Here is a 23,471-nt window from a genome sequence, read left to right on the forward strand (position 1 = left end):
GTTTCCATTGTGGCTCAGCAGGTAAAGAACCCAACTAGTATCCACAAGGATACAGGTTCAATCCCTGGCCTCGCTCAGCAGGTTAAGGATCTGGCATTGCTGTGAGCTGTGGTGTAGATGGCAGACACAACTCAGATCCAGGTTGCTATGGCTGTGGTGTAGGCCAGGAACTGCAGCTCCGATTTGACCTGTAGCCTGGGAATTTCCGCATGCTGTACCTGTGGCCCTAAAAAGAAAAAATAAAAATAATTCTATCCAGTTGATTTCTGTCTCACATGACTCATTTATTCAGGTATATTTATTAAGGCTCTACCATTAGCCAGACATTCTAACATACAGCCTCTCTTTCTCCCCCCGAGTGGAGCTCAGATGGGCTCTATCAACTTGGTTTGTCTGTATCTCTTGCCATGTGGCAGTTATGATCAACACTCCTTATTAACACTCTCTTTCCATAGGGGTGGTAACTGTCAGGTTACTGCTGGCTTGTCCGCCCAGAGTCAGAGGTGACAGTGCCTATCTCTGATTATCTTCCGTTATGTATAGATGCTACAGGTGGAGTGCTTCCTTTCTCTTCACATTACCCCGTATGTAGCTCTGGCTAACCCAGTGCACCCCTCCCATCGTACTCAGACGGCTGGAAAAGAGACAGACCGAAAGCTGCTCTCTGCAGGAGCTCATAATGTCCAGATTTCTTGCATCTTCCCTTGTCTCCATGATAACAAGTTCTTACTCATCTCTAAAGAGAAGAGTAGACATAGCTATAGAAGCTCCTTTTAACTGGCCTCCTGAACCAACCTGCCTGAATAAAACCCTTTGTAAAACATCTCAACATGAATGGCACAGCTCATTCAACACTGGTGGCGATAAATATATCTTTTTTTTTTTTACTTAAGTCACAAATTTTTATTAATTGCTATCACTACTGAGGAAAATATCACGTAAGTTCCACTCAAAGGTTCCATTTGTAAACAAAATTCCCACCTTCCTTAATAATTACTTTATAGAATGCACACATGTTCTAGATTTTGCTTGAAGCTGGGGTTGTGGACAGCACGCTGAAATGTCTTTGGTTATGACCAGCCTCACCCCCTACCCCCATGCTTCCACCAAATCCCAGCCCAGAAGTCACCTCCTTAAGAAAGCCTTCCTTGACTTTTCCAAGTGGGTTGATTGTTCTCATGGCACATGTTATTCACCTTTGAGGGCCTAAAAATAATCATAACACATTTATTTGTATGACTGTGATTCATGTCTGCCATCCCTCACTGGACTGTAAGCTTCCTAATAGCTTTTTCTAGCAGCATCCTCCATTTTTCTCTCACTGTTGTATCCTCAGCTACTGGCAGAGTGCCTGGCACATAGTAGGTGCTCAGTCAAGACCAACTGGATGACGGAAAGCAGGAGGGGGAGGAGGAAGAAAGGGCAGCCAGTTTTAAACAACTGTTGCCTTAAAATTCATTTCCATTGGTTTTGTTATTTTCTTACTTTTTTCCCTAAGATCAGGCATTAAGTGACGTTTTTATTACTACTGACCCAATTTTAAGGGTTCTTATGGGCCTTCAAATGATTTAGAATGTTTATTTACTTCTATGTGAGCGTGTGTATTGTACACCCTAACATGGTTTATCTCAGAAGAAATAAAGTTATATCCTAAGTCATTTTTCTGTACCTGCTCTGATGGATAAAATGGAATTTAACAATGATGTGGATAATGGATAAATATAATGAGCCTATATTTGGAACATGCTTCTATACTTATATTTACGCGAATCTGTCTGGGGTACAACGAAACTCAGACAAAATGAAGAGACCACATTGTAAGGAGAGACTGACAAGGCAAGAATAAACTAGAGACGGCATTCAGCCTCTTCTTCATTCTCTCTTGGCCCCAGTTGGTTCCTGCTCTCCATGCTTACAACCCCTGAAATCTGAAAGGGAAGCTAGGCAGGATCTTAGAAGAATCAACCAACACCTTGATATGTTTTATTATGCCAATGCTCAATCTCCCTCCGGTTGGGGAGGAAATTAAATAATTTAATTTAGAACCTATGACCAGGCTGTTTAGGAAAAGAGAAATAGGAAATTAAGGAATTAAGAAATTAGTCTAGGGATACTCTGCTACAGGTGTGTGACTCATGTGCCGGGCGTGTTTATTGTTCTCGGCAATAAACTCCTTGTTTCTATTTTCTTCCAGCTATAGAGGATGAATTTGACTTTGCTCTAGGGAAGCAAACTCCAGCATTCCTAAAGAAGTGTGTTTGCTACATTAGGAAAATCGCTAACATTGAACGTTTCGTGAAAATCCCAGAGATGGGAAAATACATGGATATAACTGGAGCAGAACCAAGGATCATTCGGGACCCAGAAGCCCAAGAGAAGTTGATAAAACTCAGGGATGAATTTATTCCTACCATTGTTGCGTCATCCAATCTGAGAGTGTACACATCTGTTACTCATTGTGACATGAAACTGGGCTATTCCCAAGATATAGAAAATCACTACATAGAAGGGCTCGGTAAACAATTTTATGAAGACATGATTGACATAATTCAGGCAACAGTACAACAGAATTTTGACACTGAAACTGATACACTGTACGACGAAATCCTGCAGCATTCCTCGTTATGTAAAACATATGCCTCCTTCTACGAGTACAAGTGTGAGGCTCTAAACAGAGTGCACAAATACATTCTTCCAAGCAAAAGCGGTCACATCAACCCTCTTATTGTATATGGTGGACCTTGCACCGGGAAGACCCTTCTGCTGGCCGAAGTAGCAAAGAAGGTAAAAGCCTATTCTTGTATATTTGTAAGAACGTTTACTTTGGGGGAAAGATCAATTGAGCAAAGTCACTTCCGCTTTCTGCGTTTACCTTCAGAATTATCACTCATCTTTTTGGAATGGATACTGTGGCATTTCTCTTCTGCCGGCATAACAGTTTTACTGAAAGAGTAAGACTCCTGGAATTCTAGAACAGCTTTATTTTGTCTTTCACTGTTCAAACTAATGTTGTGGCGGGGGGGGCTAGTTCTCAAGTGGATGGAAACCAGGGCAGATCTCCTAATTCTTCTCACCCCTCTCAGCAAAGACAAGCCCTCCAATCACATCTAGATGCCAAAACCATCTCGGATCAGCAAGGGCTATGTCCAGTCAAAGGTGGGAATTAAAATTTTAGTCTACGTCTCCCTTTCCCAGCTGATGTCTGCCCTACGCAAGGCACCTCCAGTGGGAAAAGGGACAAGGCCATCTTTTTCCCTTCACCGCATGGCATTTCTTCCCCTCCATTCCGAACCCTGTCCACACTTCTGACCCCCTATAGGGCTGTGGTTTAGGGGATACAGGAAAGGTAAGGTAAGCATATGGCCAGAACATTCTTATATGGACTAGTACTGTCCTGACCTGGGTTCTGCACTCTCGTCTTGGCAGGTGTTTAAAACTTCCTCCTATAGTTTTCAGGGCCTTTTCCCAAGGGCTGTCTCCCCTGCCCTGTCCTCACTGAGTGTCTCTCACCTACAGTTCCCTAGGCAAAGGGAACTGCATTGTTTTGTGAGCTGGTCATCTCCCTGGTTCTTAGACCTCCAGCAACACACATTTCTAGTATCTTTCTGCCAAGAGCCTCTTGACAGCCCAGCAAACTCCCTTAGGACCTGAGAGAAACAGAACCAACAGAAACCTCTGTCAGCTCATGCCCACTGGTGGTCCATATGCGGGAAGCCCTCAGGCATTGCTCTGCCCAGAGAAATTCCCATTCCAGACTCCGGCTCCCTGTACCTCCTCCATCAGAGCGGCTGGCCTCAGTCACCCAAGCTCTGTATTCCTCAGATCTCACCAGACACAGATGGCCAGGTCTCCCAAGTCTTCTCATTTGATTTCAGTTCCTGTAAGTGGTCCATCATAGCCCCTTTCTCTAGGCTAGAAAGGAGGGGTGAGCACCTCTCGGCGCCCCCCCCTTTGGAGTGAGGTGGTGACAGATACAACCCACAGTCTCCTCACCACCCACTTTTTTCTTGGTCTCAAGTCTTGAATCTCTTTTTCAGGCTGGAGGTGGGTAGTCCACCAAAGGTAGAGATACTGATTTTCACAACTCCCTTTCAAGTCTTCCAGGATGGTCTGGAGTGTCACTCTGGAATGTGGTCTCTATTGCCTAAACTGGACGAAACTAGTACCAGTTTTAACCTCCTATTACACTGGATATGAAAGTCTGATGGCTTCGATTGTCCTGGTATTACTTCAGTGTCTTTGTATTGTTCTTCCTGTGATTACTCTCCTAAGAACAGAGCTTTCTTTAACTTTGTGAACACTCTTGTGTGAACACGCTTATGACCCATCATGTGCTACACAATCTCAAGTGGGTCATCACAGGGACAGTTGTGTTACAACCTATGTAGGGATTAGGTTCCAAAGTAAGGTCACAGGCGACCATCAGGTATATCAAAGTTACTCTCGAGAAATCCTCGGGAAGACCCATTTACCATTTCTTAACCTGCCAAGCTCAGGTGCTGGATGTTCTTGTTTTAGGATATGCAGCTTTTTCTTATTGAAAACCAGGCGAAATAGCAGGCTTACATTTAGAGGCCGTTGCATCAAAATAAATGAGTGTACGTGTGTGCATGTGTGTGTCTGCATTTGAACACTACTCTGTATGCATGTCTTTACACGTTAGAATTATTCCAAGTAAGCAAGACAGGAATGCTATGAAGGGTACTGTAGGAATTGAAATCAAATGAAACACTGGTGTATCCATTTCACACTCACTCTGGGGCTTTTTGCCTTGTGGAGGAGAGAGGGGCAAAGGTGTTTGGAGGGATGTGTGCATGTGCTGCAACCCCTCCCACCCCCGCTACGTACCCCGCCCCCTCATCTAGCACAGGAGGCAGTCACGTGATATGTGCTCATAGGTCTGTACACATAAGCAGTCCCCGTGGGCAGAGTGCGCTGACAGTTAATCAACTTGAAAAACGTCTTTCTGAGTGTGCGTTCTGGATATGTTGGCCAACCACCAGGTCCCCTGAGGAGCTCTGCCTATTTCTAGGTCCCGACCTGCCTCAGCTCTGCTTGCCTCTCCTCTCTCCGGGGGAACGCCTGCCCCTTCCCCCTCCCTCCTCACCACCTGTACCAGCAACCACTGGTGCTCTCTTGTGACCTCGTACCCCTTGAGAGGATGCAGACGGGCACCTCCTGTTTATCTCCAAGTTGTCTCCTGTGCAACCAACATTTCCTCCCACACAATGGGAGGGCCACTCTTTATAGATACTGCATAACCCACAACACATGATTGGGAGGAGGGAGGAAGAAGCATATAATCCTTCTACGCCATGGAGAGACAAATAAATTGTGTTCTGGTTCTGATTTGCCACCGAAGAGCCGCAGTAAAATGGCAGGATTAGCATCCTCCAAATCAGCTTCAAAGGGTGGGGCTAAACACCAACAAGGAGTTGTTTATTTTCCTCCCCAGCTCAATCTGAAACTGACATCCCTGAATCTTTTCTAAACGTATTCATCCTTTAACCTGAACTATCTCTTGAGGCACCAAGTTTCATAAACTTACTTCCTAATGCATTAGATGACATGTCCTATTCTAAGGAGTATCCTTGGTGAATTCCAAGAATGACTCAAAGACATTATCTCCCTTAAAAATACGCTTTGGAGTGTTTTATACTTTGCCCACATTCATTTTTGACCTTACCTTTCCAGACAGAAAAATGCTAAACCTAGCAGCCCCTTCATGTATTTTATCTCCTTAATGGTACAATTTCAAAAGGGAGCGAGGGAGAGGGAGAACACTAGAACGGAAGTCAGACATGACTTCTATCCCATTTTCATCTCTTGGGAATCATGTAACTCCAAGCAATCTATTGTCCAGCCTGAGCCTAAGTGTCTTCTTTTCTTACATGATTCTGTAATCTGATGTGCCCTACAGAGAGATAAGAAAAGTGATCATGGGGGAAAAAAAATGTATACATGTGAGGATAACTTGATCCCCTTGCTGTACAGTGGGAAAAAAAATATATATTTTCAAAGAAAAAAAAAAGTGATCAGATGACTGTTTATATAAAAATGTGTCTCATAAGGCACAAATTTAGAAAAACTCATTTAACCAGCATTATCTAGATTTTTAAGGCAATGATGAAAATAATTATAATGATGACCTCGGCATACGTCAATAAACTGAAATGCCTCTGAATCATAAAAGACGATACTCTGTATCATTTTAGTGCTGGGTGTTTTTATCACGTTCTAATTAACTAGCAGTGTGGTCAGCCATATATGGCCCTATGTGATCTCAGTTAAGGAAAATATTTGACTCAATATAATGTGTAGGTCCTTACTAAATCTATTCATTAAAGACTTATCAAGGGCCAACAACCATGCTGAGAAGTAGTGACGAGCAATTAAGCATACTAGATATTCAGTTTTATGGTTTGTGAAATGCCTTGTAACTTTTGAATACGAATGAAATGCTGCTTTAGGATTGATTAATCCCATCATCACGGTTTTACTACCTTTAGTAGAATGATCCTGAGGGGCCCACCTGTAGACATTAGTGCATGAGCTCTGTGACAGCTCTTTGAGCATCTTGGGTTTCTCCATTTCCCGGTTCTAGGCTACTTTCTGCCTGGCCAGGTTTACCAGAATTCTGATCTCTGCAAAGACGTGTTGCTGCCTGTGGCTGTGGGAATACATGTCACCATTCTAAACGCCACCTTTATGTTGTAGGCTTACGGCTGGCTCCATGAAGACACGGGACCAGAGTCTGACCCGGTCATCATTGTGAGGTTTCTAGGGACCACAGACATGAGTACCGACCTTAGGACTCTCCTTCTAAGCATCTGTGAACAGTTGGCAGTGAACTACCGGTGCCTGGTTCAGAGCTACCCTAAGAAGATCCATGACCTCCGTGACTTATTTATAAACCTTCTGAATGAGTCTTCGTTGCAGAGACCTCTGGTGGTGATACTCGACGCCCTGGAGCAGCTCTCTGAGAGTGATGAAGCCAGGAAGCTCTGGTGGCTCCCAGCTCACCTTCCCCGCTTTGTCCGGATCGTCCTGTCCACACTGCCCAGCAAGCATGGGATCCTGCAGAAACTAAGGTGCCTTATCCACGAAGAGGACAACTATATCGAGCTGATCCCGCGGGACAGGAAGATGTGCAGCCAGGTCCTCAAACACCAGCTGCTGCGCGTCAAGAGGAAGGTCACATCGGGCCAGCAGATTTACGTCAACAACGCCTTCTCCAAGTGCACGCTGCCCATGTTTGTGAACCTGACCTTCCGGGAGGTGAAACACTGGCGATCACACAGGGACGTGGACGAGTCCTCCCTCTGTGTCACCGTTCACGAGAGCATAGAGCAGCTCTTCTGGTCCCTGGAGAAGAGGTGTGGGCAGAAACTCGTCTCCCGGGCTCTTGGTTACATCACCATGGCCAAAATGGGTCTGAGTGAAATGGAGCTGGAGGACGTGCTGGCCCTTGACAACAGCGTTATGAGCGAGCTCCACGAGGGGGCCAGGCCTGACAATCCGCTGAGGGTACCTTATCTGTATATCGCGAGGCTCAAGGAGGGGCTCAGTGGGTACCTAATCGAGAGACACGTGAAAAACGTCACCCTCCTGGTCTGGGCCAACAGACACCTGCAGCTCATCGCCCAGAAGCTGTATCTGCAGGACGACCGGGACCTACGTGAAATGCACACCATCCTGGCTGACTACTTCCTGGGGGTCTGGTCAGGGGGCCGGAGGAAAGCTTTCTGCCTCGAAGACTCCTACCTGAATGGCTGCCTTGACTTGGAGAGCAGCAGCCTGCTTGATGAAGAAAAGCATTTCATGGAGCAGGCTTCCTTCGACAGGCAGGCCCCAGACCAGCCCTGGGTTTTCCAGTGTAACCCACTGGAGCCTGACATCTTCTTTGTCAATCACCGGAAAATGTGTGAGCTCCTGCACCACCTGACGAGGTGTGGGAAAACCGATGACCTGCTCTACGGCGTCATCATGAACTTTAGCTGGCTCTACACCATGATCAAAATCGGCCAGTTTGACAGAGTGCTCTCGGACATCGAGCTGGCTTACAACTACTCGCAGGAGAAGGAGCTGAAGTTCCTGGCCAGCACCCTCCGTGGCATCAAAACCAAGATCATTGCATTTCCTGGCTCCCTTTCTGCAGAGCTGCAGCAAAGACTGCTGCCTGTTGTGAGCTCTCTGCCCAAACTCAGACACCTTCTTTTAGAATGTGACAAAGACGGGCCCAAATACTGCTCCATCGTGCCATTACATTCATCCATGGACGTGACCTATAGCCCGGAGCGTCTTCCCCTGTCATCCAGTCATCTGCATGTCACCGAGATCCTGCCTACCTGTAACCCCAGTACAGTCCTCGCAGCTTTAGAAAACGGTTCCATCAGCACGTGGGATGTGGAAACGCGTCAGCTCCTCCGGCAAATCACGACGGCCCAGTCGGTCATCCTGGGCATGAAACTCACCAGTGATGAGAAGTATCTCGTGGTGGCTACGACCAATAACACCTTGCTGGTGTATGACAATGTCAATTCTTGTCTCCTGTCTGAAGTGGAAATCAAAGGGACCAAGCATGGAAGCAGCTCCACCTACATCAACGGATTCACACTGTCCGTCAAGCATGCCCTGGCCTGGCTCGAAGCCAGCAAAGATGTGACTGTCATCGATCTGCTCTATGGATGGCCCCTTTACCAGTTCCACTGCTGGTACGAAGTGACCTGTGTCCAGTGCTCCCTGGATGGCGTGTATGCTTTCTGTGGACAGCACCTAAACACCACCACCATCTTCCATCTGGGGAGTGGAGAAAAGCTGTGTACGGTGACCTCTGAATTTTCAGGTGGGTTTGTGAAGTTCCTTCTCATCTTGGACATGGCCCAAGAAATGGTCATGGTAGACAGTGAGGGAAGCCTCTCCGTTTGGAACACAGAGGACATCGCCAGCCCCCAGCTGACGGATGACTTTGACTGCCGACGGGAGGACAGCGAGGTGGTCAGTGTTGAACTTTCAGAGGACCAAAGTGCTGTTCTGATCTGCAAAGCCCTCAGCATTGAGCTCTTGGATACCGGCATGTGGAAGGTGGCTGAAAAGTTTAGAGCTAAGCACAACGAACGCTTTATATCGGCTGTGCTGTCCAAGAATGGGGACTGCATCATCGCGACCATGGAAAATACCTCAGCTGTGTTTTTCTGGAGGCGGGAAACGGGGCAGTGTATGGCGAGCTTACAGGAAATCTCAGGTACCATAGTCAAGCTGGTGAAATCTAGTCACCACAACATGCTGCTCTCTTTATCCACCAGTGGCGTGCTTTCCATCTGGGACATCGATATCATCACAGCCATGTCCAACATAGATAAGACTGGAAAACCCATCCAAAGTCTGGTGTTACCTGCTAGGGGGGAAATCATTTACTCGCTCGATGGTTCTGATTGTGTTCACAAGTGGAACTTCAGCAGTGGCTTCCTTGAAGCAGTATTTAAGCACGAAGGCACAGTCGAACACTGTGTGTTGACGTCCTCGGGAGACATCATGGTGACATCAGATGACAAGAGCAGCCAGTATGTCTGGCACACCAGCAGCGGTGAAAACCTCTTCCGAATTAACGGGCAGAGAATATCTCAGCTGCTCATTACCCACAATGACCAGTTCGTGGTCTCTCTCTGTGAGGAAAATGCGTCCAGGGTGTGGAGACTGGCCACGGGCCACAGGGTGTGCAACATCCTGACCACTTTGCAGAACGCCTTTATAACCTCGGCAAACACCTTCGTGGTGGGGATGACCAAAAGCAAGGTGCTGGCAGTCAGCCTCTGGACAGGGAGCATCACCAAGAAATTCTGCTGTGAGGACGGCATCACCATCGTGAATTTTAAATTGATCCCCGACTGTCCGGACATCATCGTGTTTATCACGTCCGCCGAGACGGTGAATATCTGGAGTCTGACAGAGGAAGTCATCTGTCGTCGTGTGCAACTTCCAAACAACTTCCTGAAAAATCTAGAGGATTTTGAGATTTCGCCCAATGGCAAGCTGGGCATTATTTCTAGGGGGGATGAAAACATCAACGTGCTGGACTTACACAGCGGTAAATTACGCGTGGTTCACGCCTCGGGCGTCATCTGGAGGCAGAGGTTGTCTCGAGATGGTCGCTACCTGGTGTACATTTGTTTCCGAAACGGGGAGGAAGAGGATGAAAATGGTGCAATATCCAGTTTGATTGTCATGAGACTGGCCGACGGCAAAAATATCGGTGCCTGTTCCCTTTACAAAACACCGACTTTTCTTGCCCTCTCCCAGCGGCACCTGAACATCATTGTGGGTTTTGACGATGGCAGTATAGGGATATACACGGTGGTGGACCGCGTGGATGCGGCACTGAAGATTAAAATCGCCACTTCAAATAGCAGACAGATTTTCAACAATGCGACACAGACATCCAGGCCAAAGTGTAACAGTTACTGTTTTAAGATGTCTGTGGATTGCTTATGGAGAGAGTCCACCGAGGTTTTTGCAAGAGACAGTCCAATCACAGTGAGTGACTCCATGGAGCCCAACGAGGCGACGCCCTCCAAGAAACACAACGCCTGCTATGACCGCGTGTGCCCTGTTCTGGAATCCAGGGGCCACAGTTATGCCCCTGACAACTGACAAAATGTTTTTTCCTGCTCAGCAGAAATATGTGCTACACATATAAAAGGAAAAAAAGAGTATCTTCTGTATCCCAGATGATAACCCACTCATTCTTAAAGGACAGGAAAGATGCTGGAGTTCCCGTATTCATTATTGCGTGCTCGTGAAATGTACAGAAGTGTGAAGTTGGTTTTGAGTTGTTTTCTTTTTTTTTTGTCAAAGTTTTTCCAGGAATGAAGTCTTGACAGGGAACTTCTAGAAACTGTATTTACATGGCTACATCAACTGGAAGTTAGAGGATAGTTTTTACGTTACCTGTGTGAAAAGAAGCCGCTTAACGCATCCTATTGTTCAGATGAGAGGGGCTAGAGCTACACGCAGAGCATTTGGACCAGAGTTAGTTCTACAGACACTGGTTGAAATCGTAAACACAATCTGCTGCTGAACATCAAGTGATTGTGTGGATCACTAAACACAGCCTTAATCTCTCCTTACGTTTTACGATCCTGACAACTGTCTTGCAGATGGAAGGCCTAAAGGTGCAAAATAACGTAACAGAAAAGCCCAGATGTACTCCCAGTTTCCCAGGAGAAAGGATGTCGAGTGTGAGGCCACAGACTGGGACAGGACAAGAGCCACTTCCCACTATCATAGGGCTACTGAACACACAGCCGGTCTTCATTAAAACGCAGCTGTGACAACTGCATGCAAGGGTTTCCATACAATGGAGCAGAGGATTTTCAAGCTATTTTCGGGGCTGCAGAGGACACATTTAATAGGAAACCACAATTGTTTCACGTCATTTTGAAATGCCTCTTCGTGCTGGGTGCAAGGAAGAGTTCCAGAAAGGGCATTACAAATTTGGTCAAAACACCTGTTCGTTTCTATCATTGTACTCACAACAGTCTGTGCTACGGAAGACGGTTGTATGGAAGCATAAATTATTTCCTAAATCCCTGCAGTAAATCTTCATAGCAGGAAAGCTTTCTCGACATGCCACCTATGGAACACTGATGACATTTGCCTTACTCTCATTCCTCCTCTTTCCTGTGTAAAACGCAGATAGATGACCAAATACTCTGGGACAAACTGAATATGCCTGTCTTTGTGCTAAAATATTTCATGAATCTTAAGAGTGTCCAAAGGCTCTTTATTGTCCCTGTTTGTAATCACTTTCTTACTCTATACACTATATGTATCCTTCTTTATCTGTCACTCTTTCTGCCTGAGGACTCCTCTGAGGCTTTTATATTATAGTCTTAACCGTTTCAAAGCAGAAGCTGTGAAATTGGTATTACTGTTTTTAAAAAACTACTTCCCCTATTTAAAAGAAAATATTACATCCTAAGAGGGGAAAGTGATTTTCTTCTTTCCATATCCTCCTCATGACATGTCCTTGGATGACTTTCCAAAGGGTGTCAGTAGTGATGGTTTGGTTTGGTTGGGTCTGATTTGAAACGGGCAGAATAATGACCAAGGAACTGACTTGCTTTCAGTCCAGCTCTGCTGTGAACTCCTCAAGCATCCATAGACAGATCCTTAACCGCCCAAACGTACTGCTTTTGTAAACTGCAGAATAAAGGTAGTGATGGCTTCTGCTATTGCCCTCAGAAGGATGTTGGGGAGAAATGTGAGAAAAAGAGAGTGGCATCTTAACTGTTGATGCTAATGAGACACAAAGTGACCCAACCCATAGGGAATCCAAGCCAACCGTACTTCACTTTGGGAAGCAGTCTGACATGTAAGCATGCAGAGATGTGATTCAGACACAAGCACTCACTCCCCTGTGAGAGACTTTTTCTCAGTATGTTTTTCTTGGTCTAGCTACCAGCCAGGGAGCCAGCTCCCTAAGCCCAGAGAAGGCTCATTCTGCATACAGATCACCTGGAGTTGATTGTATTGGTCGATGCTATTTTTTAGCTCTTCAGAAGTAACCCATTCTTACTCTTGTCATTATCAGTTGGACCTCCATGCTACACATTTCTAAGAATTAAATGCCTAGATGGATTAAATGTAGTGTGTGAATGTTCTATGTAACACCCAATAGAGTTTAACAAGTGACTTGAATGATTTTTCCTAAATTGTTTGCAACTGATAGCTCATATTGAATGTTTTTATGTAAACTTTGTATTGTTGGGAAGAATTACCTATTCAGAGATTTATATTTTCATAAATGTTACATTTAGTTAAATTTTGTTACAGAGTTGTTACACTAGAAAATTACTGCAGTCTTCAAACAATATACAGTCTTGTGTATGTATCGTTTGTATGAATAAAAGATAAACTAGTTAGATTTGTGTGATGTTTGTTTTTCTCCCTCAACTTTGGCAGATGTAGTTAGAGATCTTCAGTAACAATAATAATAATATAATAGCAATAATAATAGTAATTATTCATGCTTACTGAGCGCTTACTATACACAAGGCACTTTTTGGAGTTTCGCATGTACTAAGCCATGTAATCATCACAACAGCCATATGTCAGTACTCCAAATGTAGAGATGAGTAAACCTAAAAACAGAGGTCCAGAGGGAATCACTGAACAGGATTTCAATACACCACCAATGCCTTTTTTGTTATCTCCTCAAGGTGCATAAAAATAAAGCATTGAGTATTCAGGAGGCACTGATAATGACCTATAAGATACTCTCTAATTTGCTAATTAGAGGCCAGGCTAAGCTCTGAAGATCACTGGAGGTCTTTGCAAACTCCCAGGATTTTCAGGTATAACCATAACCACTACAGCTGAAGTATTCACTCAGCAAATATTTACTTGGCCATGCATTTTGCCAGGAATACAAAGGCTAATAAAATAGTTTATACCTTCTAGGATTTCACCGTCTTAACAGAAAAAAAGAGGAAACAAGCTCTGTGTGTAAGTGCGAGGGCTGTGTGCTTCCCTCTGGGGCTTGGGGCAGCAGTGGGAACTGCCTCCAGGTGAGAGGGCAGGACCAAGAGGGAAGCTTCCCATATGCATCTCTCCCCTAACCCCCACTTCTTGCCGCTGGGATCTGAGAATTCTCCACGTGCATACGAAGAAAAAACTAAAAAAAAAAAAAAAAAAAAAAAAAGAGGCAATGGAGAGCTGAAGTGATGATAACTAGGAAATAAATGGGTGAAACTTTGTATCTAGTTTCACCAAACAATCATCCCCTGAGAAACAAAATCAGATCTGAAGAAAGTTGAAATCATCTGTTGGGTCTCATCTCCTGCGTAAAACTTACGCTCATTGAAAGCAATTCCATTACCCACGCAGGGGAATCCATTCTTGGATTCTAATCTAAATTCCTTAGGTTGAAGTTTAAATTTTCTTCTCTTTTGGTTCTCAGAGAAATTGTAGAGGAGTAGATCATTAGTATCTGCATAAAAGCATTTCACATACATGGAGTTTGTTGTTTAATTAAATGCCTTCTTTCCTAGGGGCAAGAACACAACACTGTGCCTGTTTTGTCCAAGGCATTATGCTATGCCTAAGATGATTTGAAAATTTGTTATGCATAATAACCCTTGCCCTCCAGAATCCTACAATTTAAAGCAGGCACGACTAAACTAGATGTAAGATAGATGGATTTTTTTTGTTGTTGTTGTTAAAGTGAAAGCCAGGTACTGAGGATACATTGCAGAAGAGCAATTAACTCTAACTGGGAATCAAAAAGGATGGCCAAGAGATGACAGAGAGCCAGAGGCTTGAAGGATAAATAGGACTTAGCTGTCAGAACGTCAGAAAGGCATTTCAGATGGAGGAAACTGTGTGAACAAAACCAGAGAGGGCCAGGGGCTATTTGGACGACTTCACATGCTATGTAGGGACTTTAAACTTTATTCAGTAGCCAATAGGGAGTCATGAAAAAAATGTTTGAGAAGGTGAAAGACCTGGTTGAAATGGCATTTCAGAAAGACTGGGGCAGTACTATGTGAGATTGATTAGAGAGGGAAGGGACTAGAATCTGGGGGACCAGAAAAGAGACCATTGCAAAGATCTGAGCTAGAGAATGTAAGAACTTGATCTTAGGGCAGTGGCAATGCAATGGCTAAGAAGGATGACTTCAGGACTTCACTGATAGAGGAAAGAGATGAAAGAGAAGGGAAACAAATAATTCCAGTTCCAGTTGAAGTTGGGTGGAGGGTATAGAGTTGCAAAAGTAAAATGAATAGGTTTAGGGATGAAAATGAGGGAAATAATAAACCTGAACCCAAAGAGTTTAAAGGTTAAGATATCCACGCAGGCAATTGGAAATATAGTGTCCATCCAATGGGGAATCTGAGCTAAAGATGAAGAATCCAACCAGTTACCTCTTTCTCAAAATCCTAAAACGCCTAATATAGTGCCTTTTGGTTTAAAATGTAAGCCAACATCATAACCTTTTTTAAAAGTTTGTTGTCTCTTCTTTAGAAATATATTGACAAATTTAGAACTATACGGACAAATCCACTCAAATTAGCTTTCCTCTCTTCCATGACTCATCAGTGGAGAATAATTTATATGCCAATGAAAACATAAACATACCCAAAATACTAAGTGAATCATGGTGTTTCGTTTCTATATGCATGAGGAAACCATAGGTTTTTCTTCTGTATTTTTCATGAGGGTCTCCACGTTTTTTGGCATTCCATGTGATCTGCATAAAGTACAGATGACACTCTGTATAGACACATCAGAGGTTTCAGTGTGTCAACATGACATATTATGTAACACTGGTAATTTGAGGTTACCAGTAACACCACCACCTCTGACTTTACAGAATCCCAACCTTTAACAAATGAGTGGAATTTAGCCAGCTGCTTGAGCAGACTCAGGATGGTGGTTCTCAAACTGGAATGTACATCATTTGTTTAAATACAAGTTACTTCACCCTCCCTGGCTCCACCAGCTCTGAATCCAAATGTCTGGGGTGGAGCCCAAGAATCTGCATTTTTGCTAAATTCCTCCAAATAATGCTGATTCTGCTAGTCTGGGAACTATACTTTAAAACCCAAGATAAATACCAGTCTTTTTGGTTAGAATAATCTAACCGATAAATGTAATCAGTATCCTGTGGACATTACTTAAGCGTGGGCTAGAAGTTAGGACGGTCCTTTACTGGGATAAAGAGTTTTTATCAGAAAGTGATGTAAAAGAGCATTTAATGTCCCTCATAAATCTATCATTTTTAAAGCATGCTGCTACTACACAAGTGGGAAGAATCTCAAAACATGAGTTTCCCCCCATAAAGCGTGGGAAATGTCGTCGTGTAAATGGCGCTAGAATCACTAGAGTGGACACATTAAGAGCTGAGGGCAGTGTGTTCATCTTTAAATAGTATTCTGTCTGTTGCTTCTCCAGCATTCTGTTTTATCCTGACTCTCCCCGAATGAATGAAGGGGAAAGAGAGAAGACGACGAGCTAGGTGGCGCCGTTGCTTAACACATTCTCCTGTCAAGACCAACACCGACGCACTTTGGAGCACAGGTGAATAGACTTTCCAACTCTTAAATAATATTTTAAAGTAAAGCAACCAAGCTTAGGTGCACGGATTGCAGCAAGCACGGCCGTGGAGCTCAGGACGGTGGATGGAGTGTGACAGCCAAAGTTCCAACACCCCAGGCACAGAAAGGGAAGGTGGAGGCAGGAAAGCACATCATTGAACTCCCACTGCGGTCCTGAGGGTGCAGATGAGTGTGTGCAACTTCCCTGGGAATTCTCGCCCCAGTAGCGTCTGCGCTCTTTCCCATCTATCCCATAAAAAGCAGGCGAACTGCACACACCAGGTGTAAGCGGCTATGGCCAGAACCGGGAAGGAAACAAACCCCAAGTTCACGGGGGACGAGGGGGAGGTCTCTTCGCCAGGGAGTGCATTTACGTACCTCCCTGACTCACGCCGAATCTGAGGAAGCTCCCCTCTCCCAGCAGCACGGCGGAAAAGCCGGCACCAAAGTTTCGCGGCGCCGGCTGCCTGGCAGCCTGAGTATCGGGGATCAGAGGCCGAACTCCGGGATTTTCTTCTCCGGTGCGTCCTGCAGCCCAGTCCGGGCTCGGGAAGTCTGCTGTCGCGCTCCCGGGGCCTCTGCGCGAAGCGGGGCGCGCAGGTGAGGGGTTGCGCCGGCCGGAGGGGCTCGCCCGCCGGCCAGACCACGTGACTCATCGGTCCAATGACAGCGCCGGGGCGGCCGCAGCGAGCTCCGCGGGTCCAGGCGCTGCTGAGCCGCTGGCGTTTCCCCGCGCGGCCGCCCGAAGCCGGCGAAGTCATGGGCGCCGCGACACCGCCGCTGCTGCCCGGCCCCAGGTAGGGACCTTCTCCCGCCCCGCGCTCCCGGCCCCGCCGCGGGCAACACGGGGGCTCGACTCCCGCGGAACTTGGCTTTGTGGCATGATTTCTCCCACTTCTCTCGCGGGGCATTTTTATTTATTTCGTTTTGCCGGGGGAGAAAAAAAAAAAGAGGGCGGGTGAGGCAGTTCTCGGTTTGGTTGCTTCGGGAAAGTCAGGTCGTTCAACAAAGGCTCGGAAAGAGAAGCAAACTCCAGAATGGGGTGGATGGGGGGACTTTTACAAACTTCCCCCAACTAAAGACAAAGACAGTTTGCAAAGCTTGGCATCTGATTGGTATATGAAACACTTCTGTCTTTAAATCTCTAATTAATGAACTTTCAACGGTGCCTGAGAACTTGAATTGGAAAAACTGCGAAAGATTTTCCTCTTATTTCTGAGCCCTCCCCTTCCCCTATTTTTAAACATCTGAGTGTTTTTAAGTAAAACTGAAATGGAAGGTGACCGCCGCTGTTTCTTTGAAATGTCCTTGGGTCCCAGGATTTGCCCCTTTGGGGTGTTGGCGCCCTGGGTGGTGGAGAGGAGAGGGTGCAGCCCTAGGAAGCCGCATGGGTTGAAGGAGGGGTCCAGGTGCAAACGGTTAAATGTTCACAAACTGTTTGCAGAATGTTTGATAATTAGGCAAGCATCTCCCAGGTCGATTACTTGGGTCTCATTGACCTTGGCAGTCCGGATGAGGTGAGATTTTTCACAAGCCACCACTGAGCAGTTTTTCTAGTGATACAAGACAGAAATCAATGTTTGGGTTTTTTTTTTTTTTCTTCCTCCAGCACTGTGATTAACCTTAAAAACAAAACAAAAACTCCTATTAGCAATTTAGTACATTATATTTTCCATTGCAGTATAGATGTTTGCCCAGTGAATTTAGAAGTCGGTGTTCCATGAGGTGGTTCAAATCATTAAAGAATAGAGTGGTTATTTTCTCACTTCTCACCCTAGTTTATGCATGTTCCTGGGTAGTTGTAAACAAGCTATTTAAGAAACATCTGAGAGTTGAATGAGAAAGAAATGGAAAGTGGGTTGCTGCTTTTAAAGACAATAGATTCTGGATTTGCCACTTATTCCCACATTTAATCCCCCAGTTAACACTATTTTAAGGAGCCAGATGTTAAACCCATATCTATAGAACAGTTCAGTTGTGAAGCCTACCACTGAAACAATAACACAGCTCTGAGTTCTGGAGTTGTTTGTGTTTCTCTAAAGTGTGAAGAGTCAGTTGTAGGAAGCTCCCTTGATCGCAGAGGTAAAATGAAGCAGACACTGATAGAAGTCGGGTTTCAGTCTTTATCTCTTTTGCTAGTTCTGTGTCCATCCCAAACCAGTTCTTTGATTCAGCAAGTATGTGATAAGCACCTACCTCATGGCATCTGGCCCCAGGGCCTGGCCCTCAAAGGTTTTCAAGATTTAGATATATAATGACATCCGAAGATCAAGGTGGCCCATCTTAGCTATGTTCTAAGAGGTTTTGCATGTTTGGAACTCAAAGCAGAGCAATAACTTGCATGTCAACTAAATACGTTCATTAACCTAGAAATGGGACGATCCCCCTGACTTCCTACCTAGTCCCAGTCTGAGCCTGAAAACAACCATGCCAAGTGCTGGCCACAATCTAGTGTCAGCCCAAGGGCAGAGCAGTACTGCCCTGTTTGCTCCAGGAACTGCCCTGCCCTTGGTGCCCAAAGAGCCCATTGACTGTGCTTCCAGGAATGAACTCCAGTTTCCAAGAAATTGAATACCAACCTCTCAGTAGTAGCTGGGTTTCCTCCACCTGAACTGTTCGTTTCAAATTCCTCTAGTTCCACAGTTTTTTCAATAACTCAGAATCTTGATTCTCTTTGGCTCTTGGTAAGACAGTATCTAGCTCCTGCATTTCTATTTCTTCTTCTTCTTCAGGACATTAGATTGATTATTGGGTGCAGGTAGAATTACTGCACCCAATAATCAATCTAATGGTTATTTAGAAAAGAGTTGATAGGCTCATCCTAGGAGAAGGCAGACCTGAGCCTTCATCTGTCTGCTGGTCAGACCGATCACCTCATTATATGCTTTTTAAAAATAATGCTAAGAATAATAAGAAAATGAGGGAGTTCCCATTGTGGCTCAGCAGAAACGAATCTGACTAGTATCCATGAAGACACAGGTTCGATCCCTACCTCACCTAGTGGGTTAAGGATCAGGCCTTGCCATGAGCTGTGGTTTAGGTCCCAGGTGCAGCTCGGATCCCACCTTGCTGTGGCTGTGGTGTAGGCTGGGAGCTGCAACTCCGATTCAACCCCTAGCCTGGGAACTTCCATATGCCATGGGTGCGGCCCTAAAAAAAATAAAAGAAATGAAAATGAAATCTTTTGTCTACTCACACCCCTGTCACCTGAGTATATCGTGGTCCCATAGCGATTGCAATGTTCAAAAGGACCATATATCATCAAAATGACCCTATCCTAAAATGTGCTTATAATACACCCATCAGGGGAATGTGTATCCTCAAGCAGAGATTTAAAAGAACTCAAAATACTCAATGTCATTTAGAAAATGCTATCCTGAGCTGCAGTGAGTACTGTTAACCTAAAGCAAAAGGACTACCATGTCTCTGATTACCACAGGCAGTGACCTCTGTCCTAGTCCATGTTCAAGTGCCTCTGAAACTAAATGGAACCCTAAATTAAATGGCCTCAGAGACAGCATGTTTGTAGACACCTGGCCAGGTGCTAGGGACGTAGTCCTTGCCTTCAAGGGTCTTATAGTCTTCAGAGAAACCACTGGAGGATTTTAAGCAGAGCAGATCTGTATTCTAGAAAGTTCATTCCAGGTGCAGTAAGAAGAATAAAGTGAAGAAGATACAGGCAAGGCAGCTGCTATGGCACATCCCCACGAGAGGAGAGAGAGAAGTGGATTGACTGAAAAAATGCTTAGGCAAAGGTGTTTACAATATGAACTCACAGAAAATATTAGGTGACTCCAGGCTCTGAAATAATTACATATCTATTCCAGGTCGATAACTATAAGGCACATTTCACTGCCATGCTGGCCCTACTGACTGTAGCTTTTCTAGGAGCCCACGTAGTTTGTTTCCATCCCAGAAAAAAAAATTTTTTTTGATAAAGAAGGAGCCAGGGTTATTCTTCATACTTTCAACAACCTGGTGCTTCTCTCTGTCGACTTACATATATATCTATCTGAAGGCAAAGATCAGGTAAATCATTGCCCTCATGTTATACACACATTCTCTGATTTAGCTTAATTCCTCCCAGGAATAATAATACCCTGACTTTTGATGGTGTAGCAGGAACGGAAGTGGGCAAAAGAACAGCCTTTTTTTTTTTTTTTAAAGTTGGCCACAACATGGCCTGCTGTATGTTTCAGGGAAGACTATCTTCCATTGGCAGATGCAGCATTAGAGCATGAACCAGTGTGCTGCGAGAAGCACTGAATGCCTGGGAAAGAAGAATATGTGTGTGTATATATATATCATCACATATATCGCTTTTTAATACAACATGTATTTGGATATCTTTGTAATTCACTTATTTGTTCTAGAGTCAATCTCTACACGCAAGAATTTTGAAACTTTTAAAATTTTGGTGTTTTTCCTTTCTCCCCCCATTTGATAACTTACTACATATCTTGGGTCATATATGTGTGATAAATGCAGATTTGATTTGCGCTTTAAGGCTGTAAAACAGGATGCTCCTTATTCAGTAATCGGACTGTGCAACCTCAGTCCTCCAGAATCTTTATTGCAACCTAGAAAGGAATAAAAGAAGTCCACCTGCACCTGCAAAGAGTTGTTAAAGAGCCGCATACTTTGATTTTCACTAAAACGAACATGGCATTATTCATCTTTTGATTCTTAATGTGCTTGGCTCTCTGGGTTCTTTTTCCACAACAGGGAGGTCCACCTTATAGGTTCAGAGCGTGGGCATTAGGATAAGCATGAGTCGTGGTCACAACCAAAGGCTGAACAGTGAACACAACCGAGAGGGTTGACTGTGATTAAATGCTAAGTCTGCAAGAAAGGAAAAGTTATATTTAGAACTATCTGTTAGCAAGGAAATAAGTATTGCGTGTTGGAAAAATGGATCCTCAGTTCTTTTTTTTTTTTTTTTTTTTTTTTTTTTTGGTCTTTTGTTGTTGCTATTTCTTGGGCCACTCCCGTGGCATATGGAGGTTCCCAGGCTAGGGGTTGAATCGAAGCTGTAGCCACCGGCCTACGCCAGAGCCACAGCAACGCAGGATCCGACCGAGCCGCGTCTGCAACCTACACCACAGCTCACGGCAACGCCGGATCCTTAACCCACTGAGCAAGGGCAGGGACCGAACCCGTGACCTCATGGTTCCTAGTCGGATTCGTTAACCACTGCGCCACGACGGGAACTCCTCACTTCTTTTTAGAGCTAGAAATAACCTTAAAAATTAATTGGTCTAACCACCTTAGTTTACAGATAAGGAAACAGGCTCAAAGAGGTCAAATGATGTTTCCAAAGTCATATGGCTGCCAACTGGAAAAGCTGGGACTGGTATCTATGAATCCTAATTTCCAGTTCAGCCGTCTTCTTACTACTGACCAAAAAGTAGAAATTTTAGTGCGATGGAAAATTCAGGAGTTCCCATCGTGGCTCAGTGGTTAGCGAATCCGACTAGGAACCATGAGGTTGCGGGTTCGATCCCTGGCTTTGCTCAGTGGGTTAAAGATCTGGTGTTGCCATGAGCTGTGGTGTAGGTTGCAGACGCAGCTCAGATCCCGTGTTGCGGTGGCTCTGGCGTAGGCTGGTGGCTACAGCTCCGATTCGACCCCTAGCCTGGGAACCTCCAAGTGCCGCAAGAGCAGCCCAAGAAATGGCAAAAAGACAAAAAAAAAAAAAAAAAGAAAAGAAAAAAAAAAGAAAGATAATTCATTGTCTGTTGACATTGTATCTGTTTGTTGGTTGGTTGCACCCATGGCATGCTCCTGTGCCAGGGATGAAACCTGTGCCAGAGCAGTGACCTTAGCCACAACAGTGATAACGCCAGATCCTTAACCTGCTGAGCCACCAGAGGAAGTCCCTAAAATATTGTAATAACCACTAAGCATGGAGAAATTACTTATATGTACAGAATCAGTTATCTATTGCAGAATAACAAACCACCCCAAAATAGAACTTCTCCAGTTCTCACACCACCACTAGGGATTAAGGCAGAATTCTTGCTTTACAGGTGAGGTAATTGAAACCCAGACATGTTCGTTCACCTTAGGCAGGAGATGCAGCTGGTGAATGATGGAACCAGCATTGGAGCTCAGATCTGACCCAAAGCCCATGTCTGTAACTGCACTCTGCCTCTGTGCCTCTATGGAGGATGCTGCACAGAAGGATGGTATTGGCATAAGCTCAGGTTTTGTATGAACAAAATTTAAGAATCCTTTCCTTGGAGTTCCCGTCGTGGTGCAGTGGTTAACGAATCCAACTAGGAACCATGAAGTCGCGGGTTCGGTCCCTGCCCTTGCTCAGTGGGTTAACGATCCGGCATTGCCGTGAGCTGTGGTATAGGTTGCAGATGCGGCTCGGATCCCGCGTTGCTGTGGCTCTGGCGTAGGCTGGCGGCTACAGTTCCAATTCGACCCCTAGCCTGGGAATCTCCATATGCCGCAGGAGCGGCCGAAGAAATAGCAAAAAGACAAAAAAAAAAAAAGAATCCTTTCCTTGATTTGTCTTCTAAAAGAAATAAAGTCAGATAAGATTCAGAGTAAAAGAGTAAAGAGACATAAACTGGATTATCAGTGAAACATAATAGGGGACAAGTGTTGAATTGGGGGAGCCAAGGGAAAGATTTGAAAAGGATGGTATCAATTTATAACTATCTCAAAAGATCCTCCTATCATTTAGAGAAAATGGGTAATAGTCCCACTATACAGAGGAAGTTGCTTGCCTGATAAAGACTGCATTCAAACCCCTAGCTGTCACCAACAACTACCTCCTCCCTGCTTTTTTTTTCCCCTCTGAGCCAGTAGATTTTGCTCCTCCAAGTGGAATCCATGGACCAACCTGGGCTCTGGTTAGAGTTGCAGAGTTTTGCCCCCATCTTAGATCTGTCGAATCAGACTCTGCATTTTAACAAGATCCTCAGATGATTCATAAGCACAGTAAAGGCTGAGGAGCATTGCACCAAAGGGATGGGGGGGTTGATTTGTTGTAAGATAAGCTGGTGGAAGGGCATGCTAGGCAGAAAGAAGGGCAAGAGCAAAGGCCCTGAGGCTGGAGTCTGGGCAGGTGAAGGAGTTCCCGGACTAGAGAAGGGGCCTGTTTTTGGAGAAGAGGGAATAGGGTGAGACCAATGGAATCACCGTGGACCCTGGAGATGTCTGCCTTTGAGGAAGGATAAGCCGGTCGCCCTGAGGTTGGCCTGGAGAGCCTGCCGGCCGTGAGCCCCAGTTGTGAGGTGTGCCCTGGGGAGAGTGCAGGCTGCGGCAGGGATGGCGGAAGCGGAGGAGAAAGGGCCAATCTGGGAGGCATTTCAAAGCACCACCCACAGGACTTGTTGCCAAATTGGATTCTAAGGGATG

General features: G+C 45.1%; 3 protein-coding genes across 5 annotated transcripts in view; 2 read left to right on the forward strand and 1 right to left on the reverse strand.

Moving 5' to 3' along the window:
* NWD2 (NACHT and WD repeat domain containing 2) overlaps positions 1–12,923 on the forward strand; it is a 204,325-nt gene extending 191,402 nt beyond the window's left edge. For both annotated transcript variants that reach the window (XM_003128911.7, XM_084971724.1), the window contains exons 6-7: positions 2,195–2,784; positions 6,718–12,923. In XM_003128911.7, the coding sequence (XP_003128959.4) occupies positions 2,195–2,784; positions 6,718–10,650 (4,523 nt within the window). In that variant the 3' untranslated portion in view covers positions 10,651–12,923. The remainder of the gene's footprint in view (positions 1–2,194; positions 2,785–6,717) is intronic.
* Positions 1–21,819, reverse strand: part of LOC146400381 (uncharacterized) — a 164,571-nt gene extending 142,752 nt beyond the window's left edge. The window contains exons 1-2 of the mRNA XM_084971729.1: positions 21,316–21,819; positions 16,476–21,022 (exon numbers count right to left, since the gene is read on the reverse strand). Of these exons, the coding sequence (XP_084827855.1) occupies positions 16,476–17,008 (533 nt within the window). The 5' untranslated portion in view covers positions 17,009–21,022; positions 21,316–21,819. The remainder of the gene's footprint in view (positions 1–16,475; positions 21,023–21,315) is intronic.
* The window catches only part of C8H4orf19 (chromosome 8 C4orf19 homolog), a 90,525-nt gene continuing 83,872 nt past the window's right edge, over positions 16,819–23,471 (forward strand). For both annotated transcript variants that reach the window (XM_021101098.2, XM_021101097.2), the window contains exon 1: positions 16,819–16,894. The gene's annotated coding sequence lies outside the window, so the exon portion shown is untranslated. The remainder of the gene's footprint in view (positions 16,895–23,471) is intronic.

This window comes from Sus scrofa, chromosome 8, assembly GCF_054392235.1.
Source record: "Sus scrofa isolate SSC_HxYL_T2T_F1_AM1 chromosome 8, Sscrofa_HxYL_maternal_Yorkshire_Landrace_v2.0, whole genome shotgun sequence".
Taxonomy (NCBI): domain Eukaryota; kingdom Metazoa; phylum Chordata; class Mammalia; order Artiodactyla; family Suidae; genus Sus; species Sus scrofa.